Raw genomic sequence first — 19,270 nt, 5'->3', positions numbered from 1 at the left:
CCGCGCCGCCCCAGCACATCAGGCCGGCAGCCAGCGCCTGAGCGGCTGAGTGGGCCTCCGCAGCCCACGCTCCGCCTCTTCCCCGCACCTCCTGACCCCCGCCCACACGTGGTGGGTAGGAGTGGGTCCCCAAGAACGCCTGCAGCTTTTGATTGGCTGCGCCTCCCTCAGCCGCGGAGCGCGAGAGGCTGGGGCGCAGAGTTACCATGGTAACCGATGAGGTTCGCCCAGATCGCGTCTCTCCGAGGCCTTGGAAAGCTTAGCAACCGCGCAGGGCCGCTGGGCCGTGGGGGCCGCGTTCACCAATCTCCCCCCGGCTCCGCGCCATCCTCCGCCCCCATACCCCCGCCAGAGGTAGTGGCTGAGTCATTCATTGAGGGGCCGCCGCAGCGGCCACCCGCGGTCCCAGACACCAAGGTCTCGGGCGCCCCCCAGAGGCTCCCTTTCCTCAACAGTCAGAAGGCGGCTCCTGGTCCCCACGGGTTCTTCTGACACCCATTGCGTCCCGAGTCTTTACCCTCTTTCCACTCTGTGTTCTGGGTGCATCTGATCACAGTCCTCTTTTCCGTCTCCCTAACCCCCGCCCTAGGGTGCTCACTAGGGAAATAGGTTCCAAGAATGAAAATGGTGGGGTCCGGAGCTGAGAGCCTCCAGGGGGAGGTGGACATCCATCGACATCTTGGCAGAGAGATGTGCTGCCACACTGAGGTGGAAAAGTGTATAGAGTACTGGGCAGGGAGGCAGGAAGACTCCTGTGAAGTGCTCTTACATCTGGGCTTTGATGGATGAATAGGAGTTCTCCCTCAAGCAGGAAGACATTCCTGGGGAAGAGAACTAGTAGGACAAAGGCTGGAGGCCAAAAATAGAGAACTCTAGGTGGCCAGATGGCAAAGGGTATGCAGGACCTCTTTGACCCCATTTCTGCTGTAATCTTTTCTCCCCATGATGAGGCCACATCCTAGCCCCACAAGGATCCAATCAGCCCGGTCTCTGTGCAGTGGTGTCTGTCCACTGTAGGCCCACCCCAGGGTCCCCGGTGCCAGTTTTTTTTCTTTAACAATCTCCCCAGATTCCTGCTCCCCCAGTCCCTACCCTCATACTGTCCTTACGTCTGTATGGAAGGGTCTGACATACCTGCCCCCAGCCTAGCTGCCTTTAATCTTTGACCTTTCCCTCCCTCCCTAGTTCCGCCTGGCCTGGCATTCCCCTCTCTCCACCCTAACCCAGCTCCTGTCTCTGAACACACTCCCCTCCCTCGTTTAGAACTTTCCTCAATTGACTGAGCTAGGCTTGGCCAGGACCATTCATTCATTCATTTCCCTACTCCTGTCCAGGAGAACTTCGCCTAATATAGCATGGACTCTTCTTACCAATTCTGACCTACAGGAACTCTTACTCCTATAGGAATGGTTGTCAGCCCAGCTACCCTCCCCCCAGACTCTTCTCTGCTGAGCTGTCAATGTCCCTCCTTCCACAGATGGGTCTTAAATGAGGTTTGCTGGGAGTCAGGCTCTGAAACTGTGGTCTGGTCTTCCTCCCTTCCACTCACTGAGGCTCCTTTCTCTCCCTTCTCCTCCCACCTCTCTCCCACCTCCCCCATAGAGCACCCTCTTGCTCATTTCTGGGGAGTCCAAGCCACTCTCCTCAACTTTTCTCCCTTCCCTTGGGTCTCCAGCTCCTGGATTCCCATTGAGGCCATGCGCAGCCTCTTCCTACAACCCCCTGGAATCCCCCTCCTCCCCTCATGTCCCTGACACCACCGTTTTAGGTGATGTCAGAGGCTCCTCCGGGGGTCCAGCTTTTTCTCCCCCCTCCTCGCCCAAGGGTGACGACACCGCAATAGCCTTGAGGGGTATAACGCCACCACCGCGGGGCATCCAGTGATGTCACAGAGCCGTCGGGTCCAGGAACTGAGGAGTGGGAGTAGGGGCTACTGGGTGAGGACCCTGGAAAGCCGGGTGGTGGGCTGGGGTTGAGCTCCCAGATGTCCCAGAGTGAATACATTTATAATGGGCCTGGCCACACTCCCTGCACTGTCCTCTCCCTGGCCCCTAGCCCGCAGTTCCGGAAAGTTAACCCCTTGTAGACCCGTACGGGGGGCGCGAGCTCCCCTCCCCGTTCCTGCTTCCGTGCGCCCTCCTTCCCTTCCCAGCTCCTCATCGCCTCAGTCCCCACCACCCCGCCCCACCCCACCCCCCCGCCTCGCCACTATAAATAGCCCCTCTTCCCGTTTCCTAAATTCCCTGCTGACGTCTGCAACGCGTCAGTGTGTAGGAGCCGCGGCCGCATGAATGAGCCGCCGCACGAGTACTACGCGCGCCTATAAAAGCCGCCGCGCCAGCCGGGCTGCGGGAGGCGAGCGGGCGCGGGCGCAACACAGCCGACAGGTAAGCGGGACCGACCGACCAATGGGCGACAGATGGACGATGCACGGACATGGACTGGAAGGCAAGGAGGAGACCCACAGGAGGCAGGTTAGAGGGGCCCCAAAGGGGTGGGGTTGGGGACAGGGTGGAGGGGACGAGGGTCCCCTCGCAACTGCTGGAGCTGGAGCCAGAGGCGTACGCAGAACCCCGAGCAGCACCTGCCTGCGCCCGGATGGAGACGCAACCACTTCGGAGGAGCATCGATCAGAGGACCGACCAGAGTCCCTGCGGCTTTTCCTGAGGCTCCTGCGCCATCCTCCCAAGAAAGTGGGACCAAGGTGCTGGCGCCCCAGGAGACGCGCCCCTTCCTCTCCTCCCCGCAGAGTGGTGACTCAGCCTCGCTGCCCCCGGTCTGCTGAGCTGGGGCGCCGGCGAGAGACAGACGCCCACCTACCCGCCCCCCTGCCGCAGCTTCCTCGGGATCCCTCCCCTCATTCAGCCGGGGCGCCCCCTCCCCGTCCCGTCGAGCTGGTCCCTCAGCGCCCCCAACTTCCCGCCTCTGCATGAGGAGCTGTCCTCTCAGGACCAGGCGGGGGCGGGGCCTCGGCCTGACTGCCCCGCCCCGCCCCCATCACCCGCCCCTCCCCGCTCCCCGCAGCCGGAAGTGCCTCTCCGCAGGGACATCTTTGACGTCACAGTGTTTTGACGTCAAGGGCCGCGTGCCTGTCCGCAAGCGCCGGGGCCGAGAAGGGTTGGAGACGCGGGGCAGGAAGAGCAGCAGCGCCCCCAGCTGTGGGCGACGGAGCCATCCTGCCCGGGCAGCGCGCCGGCACCTTGGCTCTAGACTGCTTACTGCCCGGGCCGCCCTCAGTAACAGTCTCCAGTCACGGCCACCGACGCCTGGCCCCGCCTCAGGACCGCGGACCCGGCCACCTGCCGCGCCCCCGGCCCCTCGGTCCCCGAAGATCCCTCAGCCCCACGCTCGCTGCCCGCGCCGCCGCTGTCCGCGGTGCTGATCCAGCGCGGGCACCGCCATTGGGCCGTCCCGTCACCGGTCCCCAGGGGCTACTGAGGGGCTGCCGGCCCACACGCACTTCGCAGAGCCAAGAGCCCAGAGCCCCGTCCCTGCAGCGAGCACCGGCCCCCGCCCGCACCGCCGCCGTCCCCCACCGTCCCCCCACCCCGCGGTCCTGACGTCAGCCCAACCCGAGCTGCCGTGGTGCCGTCAGCAGCGCGCGCCCCGCCCCCGCGTCTCCAGGGCAACCGTGGCTTTCGATTGTTACTGTGGGAACCGGAGGTAACAGTCTACAGCCATGGTCGCCCCGCAGCACGCCCACGCGCCGCGCCCCGCAGCGCACCGCCCGGCGGGATGGGGGAGACTCAGAACAGGAGGAAGCGGAGGCGGCGAGTCGAGAGCCCATGTGTCTGCGGGGGTGGCGGGAGGTGCCGCACAGGGAGGCGGGCTACTCCGGAGCCGGGCATCCAACGAGGCAGAGAAGGAAGCGGAGTATGCTCTGCGGAATATGTCTGACTGTCCCCCTCAGTGACCATCCTGTCCTCCTAGCCGAGGTACTGCAGCCAAGGGATCGTGAGAGAATGGGGAGTTCTGGGATTTGGGTTCTTTTTACCTCCTTGGAGGGAGGGAGGGAGGGAGGCTGCAGGCACCTGAGAAAATGTTTGCATCCTGGGAACTGAACGGGCTTGACGGAGGAAAGGTTTTCGAAATGCGCCACGACCTCATTCTTCCAGGAACCCCTAGCTGAGTAGGCAGAGGGCAAAGGGTAAACCTTGAACCCATTGCCTGATGGAGTCACAGCCTTCCCTCCTTCTCTCTTTCCCTCCGAATCTTGAAGGATAAGAAGGATCCCCGACCCTCAGGAAGCGTAAAGCTTGTAAAGTTAACCCCGTCCCTAAACGGCTGTGTGCATGCTCACCTCACTCTATCTCTAGGTGCTGGATTCCAATTTAGACTGTCTCAAATTAGCCATAAAGAGGGGGAGTAAATACCAGAGGAGCTTTAGTCCTCTTGGGCTAGTGAAGTGTAAGCAATGACCTCTTCAAAAACATTCTGCCTGTCACTTGCCGCCACCACCATCACCCACTTCAGGGTTGACTGTTGGAATACTGGGTGCAGGACCACCGAGGGACAGTGCTGGGATGATTAATGCAACCCAGCCCTGACACCCATTGATGCAATTTTTCTTGACCTCTCCATTTCCCCTTTTCTAAACTGTTTCTAACACAGTTGGTGCTGGTTTCACAGCTAATCAACACCCACACTGTCTGTCTCCCACCCAAGGACACTGAAGGCTTAGATGAAAATGCACCTGATTCTGGCATCCAGTGCACATCGGTGGGCAGACTGTGTGCACCTGCCAAGAGAGCACAGGGAGGCAGGAGGTCCCCCCTGGCGTCACCAACTGGCTGTTAAGGGGCCATGTTGTTTCCGAGCCTTCTGTAAAATGAGATAATCCCTCCTTTCTGGCAGGCCTGTTGTGAGGACCAAATTAGATCATGTAAGTAAAAACCTTTGAAAACTGCAGATAGCTATTTTGATCTGAAGTATTCTCTTAGGCTACTATGTCCTTGTAAGGAGGTGGTGGTGCTGGGGAGACCCCAGCTCTGGGCACTGAGAATGAACAGGGGAGTGGGGGGACACATTTCTCTGAGCAGAAGCTCTAAGACTGAGGCTGTTGAGGGTTCTCTGCTTAGGGACTCTCTCTCCCAAGAGCTTTAGGAACTAAGGTTGAGTGACAGGTAGAAAAGATAAATGGCAGGGATGATTTGGAAAGAAGAGATGAAGTCTTTTGCAGTTTGAACCCATCTGCAAGTGGCCAGAGGAGGGGGAAAAACCAGAGGACTGACTGTAGTTAGGATCTGAGTATCTTGAAAATCATTCAGGGCACCGCACCCACAACCTACTTTATGGATTAGGAAGGTGAGGCCCTTGCAGGACATGCTGTCCAGTAGTGAGTAGTGGCCTCTCTGCTCATCTTCTGTGCAGCAGCAGAGAAGAAAATGACTAGTCAAAGTCAAGAACGGCAGTTCTTGGATCTGAATCCAACTCTGGGGAAGTTAGCCTCTCAGTGCCTCTTGTCTCAGTTGTAAAACTAGGTTAGCATCTACCTTATGAAGCTATGGAATTAAATTAGGTAACTGAACCTTCTGCTTAGCACAAGGCCTTGCATAGTTAGCACTCAATAGATGATATTCCTCTTCCTGTCTTCAGGACCTCATTATCCTTAGTTGAAAATGTTAGATCAATGTTTCTTAGCCAGAGAGCTTGTTTCAACACCTCTTCCTAGTGGAGTGCCTGAGAATCACTGTTCTGTTTTTTCAAATTACACATATTTATCAGAGACTTGGGCTTCCCTGGTGGCTCAGAGGTTAAAGCATCTGCCTGCAATGCGGGAGACCTGGGTTCGATCCCTGGGTTGGGAAGACCCCCTGGAGAAGGAAATGGCAACCCACTCCAGTATTCTTGCCTGGAGAATCCCACGGACGGAAGAGCCTGGTGGGCTACAATCCACGGGGTCGCAGAGTCTGACACAACTGAGCAACTTCACTCATTCACTCACTCACTCACCAGACACTTACACTCTATAGAGACAGTGGTTTCCCAGCATTTCATTGCATGACAGTGACCAGGATGGTTTGTCAAAATGCAGATTCCTGGGTCCTAGTGATTAGCTCACTAGGTCTGGAGTTGGTCCCAGGAACCCAAGGTTTAACATGATCCTGATGCAAATGGTCCATAGAAGCTGTGTGGAGGGGAATAACCTCCTAAGATTCCCCATTGTTCCTGGAGGGCACGATGGGAGATGACGTATCACACTTGTTGGGAACACGTAGACCATATCATGTTTCCTTCTATGCTGTGCTTAGTTTTCTGACTCTTTGCAACCCTGTGGACTGTAGCCCAAGCTCCTCTGCCCATGGGGATTTTCCAGGCGCGAATACTCGAGTGGGTTGCCATCCCCTCCTCCAGGGGATCTTCCCAACCCAGGGATTGAACCCACAGTGCAAGCAGTGTCCCACACTGCAAGCAGATTCTTTACTATCTGAGCTGCCAGGGAAGCCCATCACACATTTTGATCCTCAGGGGAATTTCTACCTTTTTCACTTCTGCTTCACCAGATCCTCTCTGGTCTTCAATTTCACCCTTCCAGCCTTAAACACTGCCTTAATATTCACTCCCCAAATGTCTTTCCCTCTCTCATTTACTCCACCCAATAATTCCAAGTAGCAGCAACTATGGTATGCAAGACATCATTTTCACCTCTTGAGGCCTTGCTAAAGAGGGAAGCCTGTGATTGCCAGGAGGGCTTGTGAGCCCTTAACTGCAGACTTACTCACTGCTTATTTCCAAAGAAAGGAATCTGAATTTTTGTGTGACAATCCTAAAATTTTAACTATCACAAACCCAATTTTTCCCCTAAAATTCTATGGGCCAAATCCCACAGGTCTGTAGGAATAATTCAGAGCATTTCAGTTTCTTCCTTTTGCCAAGGAAGGGGTCCCTTTAAAACACCAAGAGCAAGGCAGTATCAGACTGTAGCAAAGAACTTTCTTCCCACCCCCACTTTCTGCCTAGGCATTTACTTTTTTTTTTTTTAATATTGTATGGTGCCTACCAAGTCGCTTCAGTCGTGTCTGACTCTCTGCAACCCTATGGACTGTAGCCCACCAGGCTCCTCTGTCCATAGGATTCTCCAAGCAAAGATACTGGAGTGGGTTGCCATGCTCTCCTCCAGGGGAATCTTCCTGACACAGGGATCGAGCCAGCGTCTTTTACCATCTCCTGCGTTGGCAGGCAGGTTCTTTAACACTAGTGTACCCAGGGAGCCCTTGTAAGTCTCAGAAAGCTGCTATCATAGTGAAGAACTCAGGATCTCAGATGATTTAAGGCTCTTAGTCTGGCGGCCTCAGGATGGGCTAGGGCATTTATGCTACAGTTCCCTAACCCCAATTCCTGCTCAGTTACTAACTACTTGGGACAGCCATGCTTGCAGGCCAGATAGGGTATGTTGCAATCTTCCAGAAAAGGAACAAACTGGTGAATCTGCAGAGGCAGGGCAGCCTGGGGAAGAAGGCACTGGAACTGGAGGGAATAGCTAAAGCGAGCAGTCTTTAGAGTGCCTAAGAATAGATAGCTCAGCTGGTAAAGAATCCGCCTGCAGTGCAGGAGACCCCAGTTTGATTCCTGGGTCGGGAAGATCCCCTGGAGAAGGAAAGGCTACCCACTCCAGTATTGTGGCCTGGAGAATTCCATGGACAGTCCATGGGGTCGCAAAGAGTCGGACATGACTGAGCCACTTTCATAAGAATAACTAACAGCATTTTCAGACGAGATGGGCTGCTTAGGCCTTGGCTGTGACCACTACAGAGTAGCATCCATCTCCAACTCTGCAAACAGGGTTAAGTTTGGAAAAGGTTACCTCTGTGCTTTGTTTCCAGCTAGGTCTAGTACCATCCCATCCTTCAAACTCACGGTTCAGAGAAGCTGACAGCTACAGTGGAGAAAACAAATACATGAACCTGGTTCTGACAGGCCCACACACAACTCTCAGGGATCAGGATCCAAGGAGCTAAAACCCAGTATGGCCCAGGCAGAGCTTTGCCAACTGGTCTCTTCCCTAAACTTCTCAGATGTAAACTCTTCCCTCCTTCAGGGAGGAGTCCTTTCCTTTAGCTTGGGACTTAAGACTTCCACCAAAAATGTGTCTATGTGCACATATGCATGAGCTTGTCTTAGGGGTTCGCAACTACAAACACCTCCCTGCTTGCTGCTGCCCTGGAGGCTGTGCTGATGGCCAGGAATCCACTTTCTAAAAAAGATAAAACAAGTTTTCCTGTCTATCTTTTCCAGGAAAAAGATGCTCAAAATCCAAATCACTTTATTGTGTGGTAGTCAGTGCTGCCGGTCTCAGCTTTTCCTGTCACCCCCCCCTCATTCAGGATGCCAAGGTCAAAGTCCACTGAGGCCTCCTAATCCTGCCTCGCTTTTTTTCTTGGAGTGCAGAGCTAGGCTTATATGATTTGAGTCTTAAGTACTGATATTTGTCTCTTAATTGGAGATGGTGAGGTGCCCTAAATAGCAGGGGAGATTTCTAGGTAGAAAAATAAACGCAGGGATTACAAAGGTTGCATCAAGGTTATGGTTCGGGGCGCGGGTGGGTGGCGGGTGGTGGTGGAGTGGAAAGGGGATGCAAAGGCAAAGGCCTTTACAGAGCTTTCAGTTTGCAAACTGGTCCAAGAACTTGAGGTAGGCCTGGCGCTGGGGTGCGGCTGCTGGAATGAAGTGGCCACCAGAGTGGGTAAGGGTGACGGCTCCATCGAATCGGCTACATAGCTGCATACTCTCCTGAGAGGGGATGACGCCGTCAGTGTCCCCAAAAACATGGAGGGAAGGCAGTGACAAGGGGCCCTGCATGATGGGTTCCATGAGGCCAAGGCCCCGCGGGCAGAAACCAGATACAAGTATGACAAACCGGGGCAAAGGGAAGCGGGGATCACCGCCTTGGCCAAGGGCACACACAAGAGCTGCTAGCGCGGCCCCCTGGCTGAAACCAAGGATCCCATCGAAAGGCCCCAGCTTGTTCAGTGCCTGTGCCACCGTTCCCAGAGCTTCCTCCAGACCTCTGCACGCCGTGGGTTCTTCCAGGGCCAAGAAAACGTCTGCTTCCTGTTCGGAAAACCACCAACCTCGAGGCTGCTCCTCCGGAGGGCAGGGTCCTACAGCGATGAAGGGGAGAGTACAGAGTTAAGGCAAGGGGAAATCCAGGGGGAAAGAAAGGGAGTGAGGGAGGGTTTGGGAATGAGGGAAACAGGTGGTTGAAGCAGAGTAGAAAGTCTGGGGAAAATGAGGCGGAACAGACTGACCTGAAGAGGAGATGGGTAGAAGCCTGGGAGAGCCAGGCAGGAATTTGAGCAAGGGGCTAGGTTGGCAGAGATGGCGTGTATGGGCAGAATGAAGTGGGAGGATGACAGGAATGTGGGGAGGGACAGGGTGGCTGTGTGCAGGCAGGTGTTACGCGGACTAGGCAAGACAGAAGACTCTGGGCGCATTTCCGGGCAGGGCTCCTCTCACCAGAGTCTGGCCTGGCGCCCTCCGACCCCGCTACGTCCACGACCGGGTGCGGGCCGCTGAGGCAAACGAGCTCTGCGCGGCCCCGCAGCGCCTTCCGCAGCGCTCCGGTCTTCTCACGGAAGCCCCGCTCGCTCTGCCGAAAACCCGCCAGACACAAAATCCGCAGAAGCGGCTGCGCAGCCATCATGCATGGCGCCTGCGCGCCAGAGGAACCGGAAGCAGCCTTTCCCCGAGCGGAAGTTGAACGCGAAGTGGGGGACCCAATACAGCCACCACCCTGGAGGCGGGCCACAGAGCAAGCGGACGTTGCCATGACAACACGGAAGCGGGTGCTGCAGATCCAGAGGTAGGGCGGATACCTGGGAACCAGGAGCGTCTCAGGGAGCGATCGCCGACACCTCCTCGCCTCTGCAGCTGCAAGCCTCGCAAGCCGCGGCTGGAGAGGGGCGCGCGGGCCCCCCCTGAACCTGGGGTGGCAGACTTTGGTCACGGTCCCGCTTCTGCGACGTTCCCCACCCTGTTGTCGTGCATTTCCCTTAGCGGCCGCAGGGGGGCGGCCTCGGCTCGCGCCGCCTGGGCGGCCGCGCCCAGACACCTCGGTCTTCCTTGGAGTCTCTTCCTACCTTCCCTAGGCCCGGCCGGCCTGGGACCTGGAGCAGCCGATCCCGCCCGTGGTTCACCGTCCACGGCCCTAAGGAGCTGCTGGCGTAGAAGTCCATAGGGTAGGGCTGCTGCCAGGAAATGTCCCTCAAGGCCACCGCCGCCTGGGGGAGAAAATCTGGGCAGTAACATTTGCCAACATTTTTCTACGCAGGATTATTTAATTCGGTCCTCACAATGACCTACGAAGGTCCTATTATACCCATAGCATAGAAAGGAAATGTGAGGCTCAGAGAGCAGGAAGGGACTTGCGCAAGGCCACACAGCTAGGAAGTGCCTCCGCTGTACCTTAAGTGCTGCTCCACTGAGGACTCCTTCCAGGACAGAACTAAGGGTAAAGTCCGTTCTCCCCCAGGGATTTTCAGAACCTAGTGTTACCTCATAGGGCGTGAGCAGCGGCTTGGGGAAGGCTGTACCCCAGTCGATGGACAGGCGTGGACATGCCACCTGCACCCACCTATAAGAAGGGAAATCAGGTCAGATCCAAGGGGCAGGGGGTGGGAGTGGGGTTGGGTAGCCTTCCTGTTCCTGGCAGCATGCTGAAGAACATGACTGTGTCCCCAACACACTCAATGGAGCTTACTATTAATTCGAAAGTAAAGACTCTCACCCACTGCTGTTTAGAATAGCATTGTTCTCTTGTTTCCCCCACTGTGAGCTTTTTTAAGGTTTTTATTGAATTTGTTACAATATTGCATATCTTATGTGGGATCTTAGCTCCCCCACGAGGGAATTGAAACCTGCAGCCCCCCCCCCCCTCCCCCAGCACTGGAAAGTGAAGTCTCAAACCACTGGACGGCCAGGAAGTCCCTGACTATGAACTTTCTGAAGAGAGGGCTTGGGCAGCATGTTTGCCATCAGACCCCAGGATAAAATTTAACGCCTGGTCCAATGCAGTTGCCAACCACCCCTCAAACTCATCTCACACAGAACAACTATGATGTAGCCATTGCCTGTGAGCCCCCAAGCCAGACAAAGTTGGGTTGACCCACAGCCAAAAGTAGCCCCTGCGAGATGAGTGCCCTCTAAACATTAAAATTTCATGGTCATGGAAGCACTGACTCCAGCCTGCAATAGGTAATGGGCAGAACCCAGATTCTACGCTTCCTTAGCCAATCATCGCTAGATAGATTAAGGTGGGGAAACGTACACATCCACCTCAGGAAGGAGGCTGAGCTTGCTGGGGAAGATCTCAGAGAGCAGCAGCCTCACGAAGGGAAGTCCCAAGGCTTGGAGCCGAGATTCCAGGTGCTGTTTGGGAGAGGGAGGCAGAGCTGGGGTGATCAAGCGGCCAAAGTAAATCCCTTGGCCTCCTGATTTTCTCAGCTGGGTTCCCAGCTAGTCCCCTTTCCCAGAGCCCCTCTGACCTCCAGGATCTTGGGACTGCCTTGGCGGCCCAAAGTGCCCAGGATGAGACCCCAGGATTTAGCTGAGCGGGCAGTGGCTATGGCTTCCTGGCGGTTGGCCTGCATGCGCTGGTGGTCATAGTGCTCTCTGGACAGGACCTTGCTGTAAGGGTCATATCTGGAAAAGAAGCTGTCAGGGTCACTGGGACAGCCACTCACAGAACTTGCGCCGTATACACAGCTCCCTCATGCAGCCCCTTGGTCTTTGGAACCTTCAGGCTCCATGCAGGCAATTAGGAAAAGGCAAGAGCAGAGACTGCTACTGGGAAGATCAGTTCCACAGCTGGAGCAGGCACGAGTGAGAGAGGGTTCTAGGATCTCGGTGTGGATCCAGTGGATGCGGAGGTGCTGTGTAGCAGCAACCCTACGTCTGGGACCCAGATTCAGAACCTCAGATCCTCAGGGCTGGGGACTGTTAAGTGGTCCTGCGGTGAGGAAGTTTGGGGCTGACTGAGGGTCTCAGGGGCAGGGGACTCCACCCCCTTCCCAGCTGGTCAGCCTAGTCTAGCCGATACCGGTAAGCGGAGATGTTGGGGTTGGCGATCATGACAGACTCCAGGTGGAAGCGGCCATCTCCAAGATACCTGCAGCGGGGAGAAAGGGGGCCATGAGGGTGGGATGGGGCACCAGAAGCAGGCACCGGCTTGGAGGTCCAGAGGACTGAGTTCTTGGCTGGCTACACTGCGGTGTGTATGAACTGGGACAAGCCATCCTTTAAAACCCCTCCTCCCACCCCCCAGGCCCTGGCTGTCTCACGTGTAAAATAGGAGTTTGAACTGGAGGACCATTAAGGCCCCTCTAGTTATGTAATGCAGAGTCTGAGAACTGCCCCTATCCCCACCTGAACCTTCTAGGGGAAGAGGAAAGAGCCAGCCAGGGTCATGGGAAGGCTCTAGAGAGACTAACGTGGAGGTGGGAGGAGAGATTGTCCCTCACCTAGCTCAGTACGGATGTGGGAAGTAGTGTCCAGGGTGTCATCTGGGCCATAAATGAGCTTTCAGGGTGTATATATAGTTTGACTACTCTCTGCTCAAACTAGCTCTTGGGTCCAGTTACTGAACTGTAATAAGAGCCACGGTTTACTGGGCTTACGCCTTCCGTGTACCAGGCCTGGGCTAAACACCTGACATGTATGACTTCACTCAGTCCTAACAGGTAATCCTCCAAGCTACCCATTTCAATGTTGAGAAACTTGAATCCCCATTTCAAAAAAGATACAAGTGAGGTTCAGAGATGTTAAGAAACTTTCCCAAAGTCACACAGCTCTTTTAAGCAGTATACCTGGGACTTGATTTTAGGCTTAAACACCAGGCTGTATCAAGCAGGGCTAGGAGATGCTGTCCTTAACTGTACCTTCCCAGATCATGGAGAGGCCACAGCATGGAAGAGAGGCCACAGCATGGAAGACAGTCCACGTGGCAGCTCCTTCTCTCTTGGGAGACCATACCAAATTGTGATGAATGGCCAACACACACTCGGGGTGTTCCTCCCTCCAACAGACACCCGAAGCCCCTAGGGGCAGTCATGTATGAGCTCAGAGTTATGTATGCTCAGGCAAGAGGGAATGCCCATCGGGGAGCAGGGCTGCCAGAAAAAGGGAAGGCCCTGATGTGGGCCTCTCTGGGGGCAAGGGTGTCCTATGTGGGTTCTGCAAAGCTTGTAGGAACAGCATCAGCAGCCCCAGAAGTGGGGCTGAGTCAGGGGAATGCCCCCCCTCCCTGCCATTAGCTGAGAATGGGGCTCCCCTCCTCAGTCTTAGCGGGGGGGAGCTGTCGGCTCCGAGGCTGGCTGCATTCACACAACATTAAGCATTTCTATTACCTAAAATAATTAGGCAGCAGGAGACACGCTGCTCCTGCTTGTTAGCTGTCCAAATGCTAAATTAATGGGGCTGCAGCCTGGGCGTGCCCATCCATCTTCTCCAATTATATGCGCACCATTTTGAGCCCCACCCTTGTCCACCGCCCCCCTCAGGCCCTCATTCCTGCCCCACCCTGGGGATAGTCTTCTGGATGTTGGCCAGAGCACTGGAGAGGGAGCTGGGGAACCTGAAACCCTCTTTGGTCCCCATCTTGCAGAGTGACCTTGAGCGAATGGCTAAGGAATCTGAGACTCAGTTTCCTTTCCTGGACGATGAACCTCAGTGTCCAGAGGAACCTAGGGAACTTTTCCTATGTGTCTATGACTGGCCCCCCATTTTCCACTTACACCACAGCCTCCACCTCCTTGGGTAGGCAGGGGGACGTGCAGCCCAGAATCTCCCCAGGGGACAGGGGCTTGCACTGTGGGACACTCATACGATACTCAGCTTTCAGCTCTTGGGCAGCTGCCTGTAGGAAGAATGAGGGAAGAGGAGCAAGTGGACGGGGAGGGAGAGCCAGGCCCAGAGGACCAGTCTGCAGCACCTGACGTGGGGACCCAGGAAGAGCCCGGAGACCAGCTCACTCACCTGCAAGGTTGACACGAACTGAATGGTGCTGACCAGCGCAAGGGCGCTGGCTGGGGGAAAGGTGAGGCGGATAGAGTCCAGGAGGTGGGCAGTGTCTATCCGGATGTCCACAAAGACATACAGCACCCGGAAGTCTTGGGCCGAGGTGTCCATGGGAACTGGGAGGAGAGAAGAATTCAGGAGACTGTTTTGGAAGGCAAGAGGGGCAGAGGACAAGCAGCTTCAGCCTGAGGACAGTCAGGGAGTTCAGGGAGGTGGCGAGGGTGGTGTCACGGGTCTTTCAGAAGCTCCATCTCTGCCACTCAACTGGGGGGTCCAGCCTGCTCTACCACCAACAGCCTTTCAAACACCCACAACTGGGACAGCAGCATGGTTTCCAAGGCAACCAAGTCCAAAGGCAAGCTCCACCCATGGAGCAGGAAGGCCAGGGCCATCCCAGACGCCAGGAGGGACCCCAGGCGTGCAAGCAGCACCAGGCACTGCAATGGAGATGAGCGGGCGCTTCCGCCTCCCTGCCAGGTCTGGGTGTCCTGGCGGCCTGTACCCAGGCAGCTGTGGCCATAGTGCACCAGGAAGTCAGCCCCCAGGGCTCTCGAAGTGAAGTCGTCCACACAGCAAGCCCCGTAGGTCACGTCGCCCATCACCATCACTTCGGCCTCTGTGAACCTGTGGGGGTGGAAACGATGGGACAATGACACAAGGAGTGAGGTGGCAGAGAGACCCGAATGTGGCTTATCTCAGGGCCCAGCTCTGCTCTCCCTGCCTCTCCCAATCCCTTGGGTTGGCAACTGCCACTTCTGCCAACAGAGTAGGAGGGGCCCAGCTGCTACCTCCCCCAGGTCTGGCAGCAGCTCCTGGAACTCTAGCTGTATGCGGATGGACTCTGCAGCACCCTGGTTCCTCTGCCCGGACTCCGACTGCAAGAAGGACCCCCCAGGCCTCAGCCTGGCATGCGTACGGGTCATCCACAGACCTCCGCTGCCCTGACTCATGCCACCCAGAGCCAGGTGCACGCACATACAGGCAAAGACACCCGTTTCCACGCCCTGGCACCGTGACGCGTAGTGGATGCACATAACCTCCCAGTCGCCCAGAACCCCTGCTGCCTCCCCACCCTTAGTCAAGGCCCTCTGTGCCAGGATGGGGGAACCCATGAACAGCTCCCCCACAGCACATGGCGCCACCCACATGCCTCATGCGTCAGGAAGAGTGGGCTATGGCCAGCGCACTGCCATGGGATCTGCTGCCAGGCCTGAATCACTGGAGGATGGGGGTGGGTAAGGAAGACCCCACAGCCCCTAAACTCACCACAGGAATGGGGCCAGAGGCCCAGCTCTTCCCTGAGACCCACCCCTGGGGCATGCAGTCCGGCTCAGGGACGGGAGGTTGGGGGGGTCTCCCTGTTCTCCTGGGGGTGTGGTGGGGAATGCTGAGCTGCTGCCAGGCTGTGCACAGAAGCAGATTATTCAGCTCCTTAGAATGCAGCCCAGTCGTCTGAGTCAGCCGGAGCACTTAATTTTTTATAGATTAAAATGTATGCAAATTGGCCCAAGCCCCAGAGAGCATCCCCAAGGGGCAAGAGGGTGGGAGCAGGGAAGTGAGTCTGTGGCTGCGGGATGCGAAGCAGGGTGAGGGGAGGGCAGCAGCAGGGAAGTGGGAGGTTCCCATCACGAGATGACCTCCCCTTTCTTCTTTCGCCTTCCCTGTTCCCGTGCTGGTTCCAGATGGCTGAGCGCTCACCCCCCTCCTGAGGATGGCTCATTGTACTGAAACTTAGATGAGGGAGGTGGAGGAATTGAATACCATCTCCTAGGCACTTCTCCTGCTGCCAAGCCCCCCTCGCCCCGCTCCTCCAAATGTGCCAGAGAAAAAGTCTCCCCCCATAGCCAGACCCCATGCTGACCACACAGCCCATTTAGGGTCAACTCTAGGGGCTCTCAGCTTCTTCCTCAGGCCCCACCAACTGCTCTGGGCCCAGCTTTGAAGATAATGAAATTGACTCATTTCTCCCTCCCAATTTTTTTTTTTTTAGGGAAGGGGAGATTTACAGAGACGAGGTATTGTAGCAGGCTAGGAGTTTAGATTGGGGTTTTTCCCTTGGTGTGTGCATGGTTGTGGGAAGGAACACAGTAAGGCAGAGGTGCCAGCTGCAGGACTGGACTGAGCAATCCCGTCTGAGCCCTGCCAGGCAGACACTAGCTCAACTAGCTGATGGCCAGAGCTATAATGGACACGGGGAAGGTCTCGGTTCAGCTTCCTCAGTGCCCCAAGGCTCACCTTTCCAAGATATCCACAATGGTACAGGCGAAGAGGAGGAGGCCTTCGGGCATTTGTAAGGCCACTGCAAGACAGAGCAGAGACAGGAGAGCACAGGGCTGGGAAAAGGCTGGGATGGGAACCTCCCCCCACCCTCCGGCTGGGTCAACCTCTCCACCCATACTCCAGCTCAGAGCTTGCAGGGCTCACCCTTCTTGGCCTGGGCCTGTTGGATCCTCCAGATGGTCTTGGGAATCTCAAAGTTATAGTTGGAAGGCAGGACTTGGATGGCCGCCTGCAGCTGGGGATTGTTCAGGATCTCAGCTGGGATCTGATTGGCCAAGCGGCCCCGAGGGGCTCGACCTAGGATAAATGTGAGAGGCCTGAGTTGGTGCCTGGCCTAAATCACAGCCAGACCTGATGGAGCTGTTAATGCCACCCAACTTTAAGGCCCAGATCCCAGAAGCCAAGAGGATTGGCCCAGCCTTCTTCCCCACTGAGTTCATCCTGAAGCTGGAGAGACAACCCATTAAGCTAGGAGGAAATCTGTGTAACTAATTTCCATGTTATGAGATTATTGGGAATCAAGGACTTGAATGTGTGGCTCACCCTGAGCGTACAGCTGGCACCAGGGGACACAACTGAGAGGCAAATGGGAAAAATATCCACACAACTGTTCCTTGATTGAGAACAATCCTGAGGAAAACCCGAGAGCCCAGCCAGCCCAATCAGTCTAGGAAAATGTCCCTCTGCTCCCAGCCCCTGAGAAAGCCTTGAAGTTCTGAGATCCTAGATATGAGATCTATAAACAAACTGTTATAAGTCCTAATTTAAAAGACTTCCTTCCTTACTCGAGTCCCATTGACTATGTCGACACTGGTTAATTCTTGCTTTTTCCCTCTCCTCATTCAAAAGGTAAGCACCATACATTTAACCAACTTAAGTTCCCTAGTTCCATCATTCTCCCCCACTTCCCACTCCTGGAAGGCTGGAAAGAATACACTCTAGTCAGGACTGTGGGCAAACAGGTGAGGACAGAAAAGTGATCTTGCCCTTTAAGGGCTTGTAGTCCAGAGGGCGAAATGTAGGGACACAAATAATTACAACCCCCCCACCCCCAAGATTAAAGGAGAAGAAACACTGTAGTCCTTTAGGAAGGCTGTAGCCCCTTACTCAACATCCAACTCCCCATAATTCAGTTTACCCCAACCTGGGCATCTCTTTAGGCACCAGACAGTTCAAGAGTGTGAAAAGGTGAGAAATGGACTCATTCAGAGAATATTTACTGAGCTGGTACTATTTGCCAGAACTTCTACCAGAGATCCTGCTAGACTGACACTTCAGCCTCTGTGTGTGGGCACCCGTTTGGGGCAGCAGCAGACACAGGGGTGATGATGGTGATGGCGCAGTGGAGAAGCAGAATGGCAGGCTCGGACCCTAAGTCCTGATCTGCATGTAACCACTGCTATGGTACTTGTTCAGTTGTTTCAAAGGCCTTGGAACACCAGTGTCTCTGGGCCGGCCCTGTCAGAAGCTCCTCTGACAGGCCCACGTCCCTAGTGGTTGCAGGGTTGTGGGAGCTGCTACTCCCAGCAGCTCAATTTGTCCCAAAGGCCAGTAAGCTCCTCCTTCTTTACAATTTGGCTGTAACCCTCTGTTTACTTCAGTGTTCCCCGGTAGACGGTGAGATCCCTGAGAGCAAGGTTGCAATTTAGTCCCTGCACCTAGCACAGGCCTGGCATTCAGCGGGCGCTCCATAAGTGCCGGGTTAATGAAACCTTGTGCCTCCTACGTAAAGCATTCCCTGAAGGCAGACTCGAGGAATGCCCCGTCCAACACGCCTGGCTCCTTCCCTCCCCGTCGGGTCCGTCTCATCCTTGAGTCTTCATGAGTCTGTCTACCTGCCAAGGCAGGGAGGCAGCGTTTCTGGCTTGAGGACTACAAGCTTCTAGGAGGGGTTGCTCCCGATGGTGCCCTAAGGTCGCATAAGAAAGAAGGGTCCCCCTGGACTCCAGCGACAGTGACTCTGAGCGAGTGACTACGAGACCTTCCGGATCTGGCGGAGAACGGCATCGCCGCTGTTAAAGTGGGCTGGTCCTGTCCCTGACTCAGGGGCCCTACCCCGAGATGCGAGGTCCGGAGGCCGCAGCGTCCTAGCACCCACCTCTGCCCGGGCCGTTTCGGCTGCAAGACTCTGCGGCCTCGGCCGCTACTAGCGCCGCCATCGCCAGCGGACCCACGTTGGGACCAAAAAGACAGCGCTAGAAGAACGCAGAGAACGCAGACAGTGCGATAGATCGCCGATCGGCCAGAGAGGGGCGGGGATTTGCGGGGCGGGGACCGTGAAGGAGAAAGATAGGGGCGGGGCCAGAATGGGCCGCTTGTCTCAGCCGGGAAGGTCGGGACTCTTGGGAGCCCCTAGTGGTCCTCGACCACTGTGGTTCCATTCTCCCGGCGACCCTGTCCCCTCCTCCCTTTGCGAGCAGCCTGAACCTGGCTCTCCTGCACAAGTGCCCTCCTATTTAAAGACTCCCTGCCCTAGTTCGGGGGGGCGCAGTCTTGTAAATAGAAGCACCGCCGGGTCTTCCTTCAGCTCCTCTATCTCCCCTCCTGATAAGCCTTGGACACCTATAGGCGGGGCCGCATTCCCTGCCTCAGAGGATCCCATTGTCCCGACAGGACAGAACTCAGCGCCCACTGAGCCGGTGCCAAATCGAGTCTTGAGGCCGATTTCCGGAGTGCTGGGATGCCCTTACACCTCTAGAACCGACAGTGTGGAAGGTTCACTGTGAAAAACTGCTACCAGGGGAAGGACTCCAGCCTGAGGATGCCTTCCTGGGAGAAAAGGGAAGTCCAAGGACTCGACTGCCTAAACCTTCTGGATTCTGGCCAACGTTTACCCTGCCTTGGCTGCCCCTCCAGCCTAGGCAGCCGGCCTATAAGCTCCTGGAATCCCAAAGAGAAGGCAAAGTGGCCAGTGAGACAGCCTTGACCTTTGGAAGAGCAGACTGCCTGCAGGACTGGCTTTCATCAAGGTCTGCCC

At 56.0% G+C, this 19,270-nt stretch overlaps 2 protein-coding genes across 3 annotated transcripts; both read right to left on the bottom strand.

The window, feature by feature from the left end:
• Window positions 1-8,246: 8,246 nt before the first annotated feature.
• Window positions 8,247-9,803, bottom strand: OVCA2 (OVCA2 serine hydrolase domain containing). The gene is made up of 2 exons (XM_069542572.2): window positions 9,457-9,803; window positions 8,247-9,101 (listed from the first exon to the last, which is right to left on the bottom strand). The coding sequence occupies exons 1-2, from the start codon at window positions 9,767-9,769 to the stop codon at window positions 8,602-8,604; spliced, it is 813 nt and encodes a 270-aa protein (XP_069398673.2). The 5' UTR covers window positions 9,770-9,803; the 3' UTR covers window positions 8,247-8,601.
• DPH1 (diphthamide biosynthesis 1) lies at window positions 9,013-18,505 on the bottom strand. Of its 2 annotated transcripts, none has more exons than XM_069603073.1 (13): window positions 18,392-18,505; window positions 16,438-16,590; window positions 16,249-16,312; window positions 14,516-14,637; window positions 13,972-14,129; window positions 13,731-13,852; window positions 12,038-12,106; window positions 11,484-11,640; window positions 11,267-11,367; window positions 10,495-10,573; window positions 10,080-10,220; window positions 9,816-9,923; window positions 9,013-9,101 (listed from the first exon to the last, which is right to left on the bottom strand). In XM_069603073.1, exons 1-12 carry the CDS (start codon window positions 18,450-18,452, stop codon window positions 9,834-9,836), a joined length of 1,317 nt encoding a protein of 438 aa, XP_069459174.1. In that variant the 5' UTR covers window positions 18,453-18,505; the 3' UTR covers window positions 9,013-9,101; window positions 9,816-9,833. The 2 variants fall into 2 exon arrangements, with proteins under 2 accessions (XP_069459174.1, XP_069459175.1); XM_069603074.1 differs by having other exon boundaries at window positions 18,349-18,467.
• Window positions 18,506-19,270: the final 765 nt, after the last annotated feature.

Source organism: Ovis canadensis, chromosome 11, assembly GCF_042477335.2.
Source record: "Ovis canadensis isolate MfBH-ARS-UI-01 breed Bighorn chromosome 11, ARS-UI_OviCan_v2, whole genome shotgun sequence".
In the NCBI taxonomy this organism is placed as follows: domain Eukaryota; kingdom Metazoa; phylum Chordata; class Mammalia; order Artiodactyla; family Bovidae; genus Ovis; species Ovis canadensis.
This window is presented reverse-complemented; position numbering and strand designations above follow the sequence as displayed.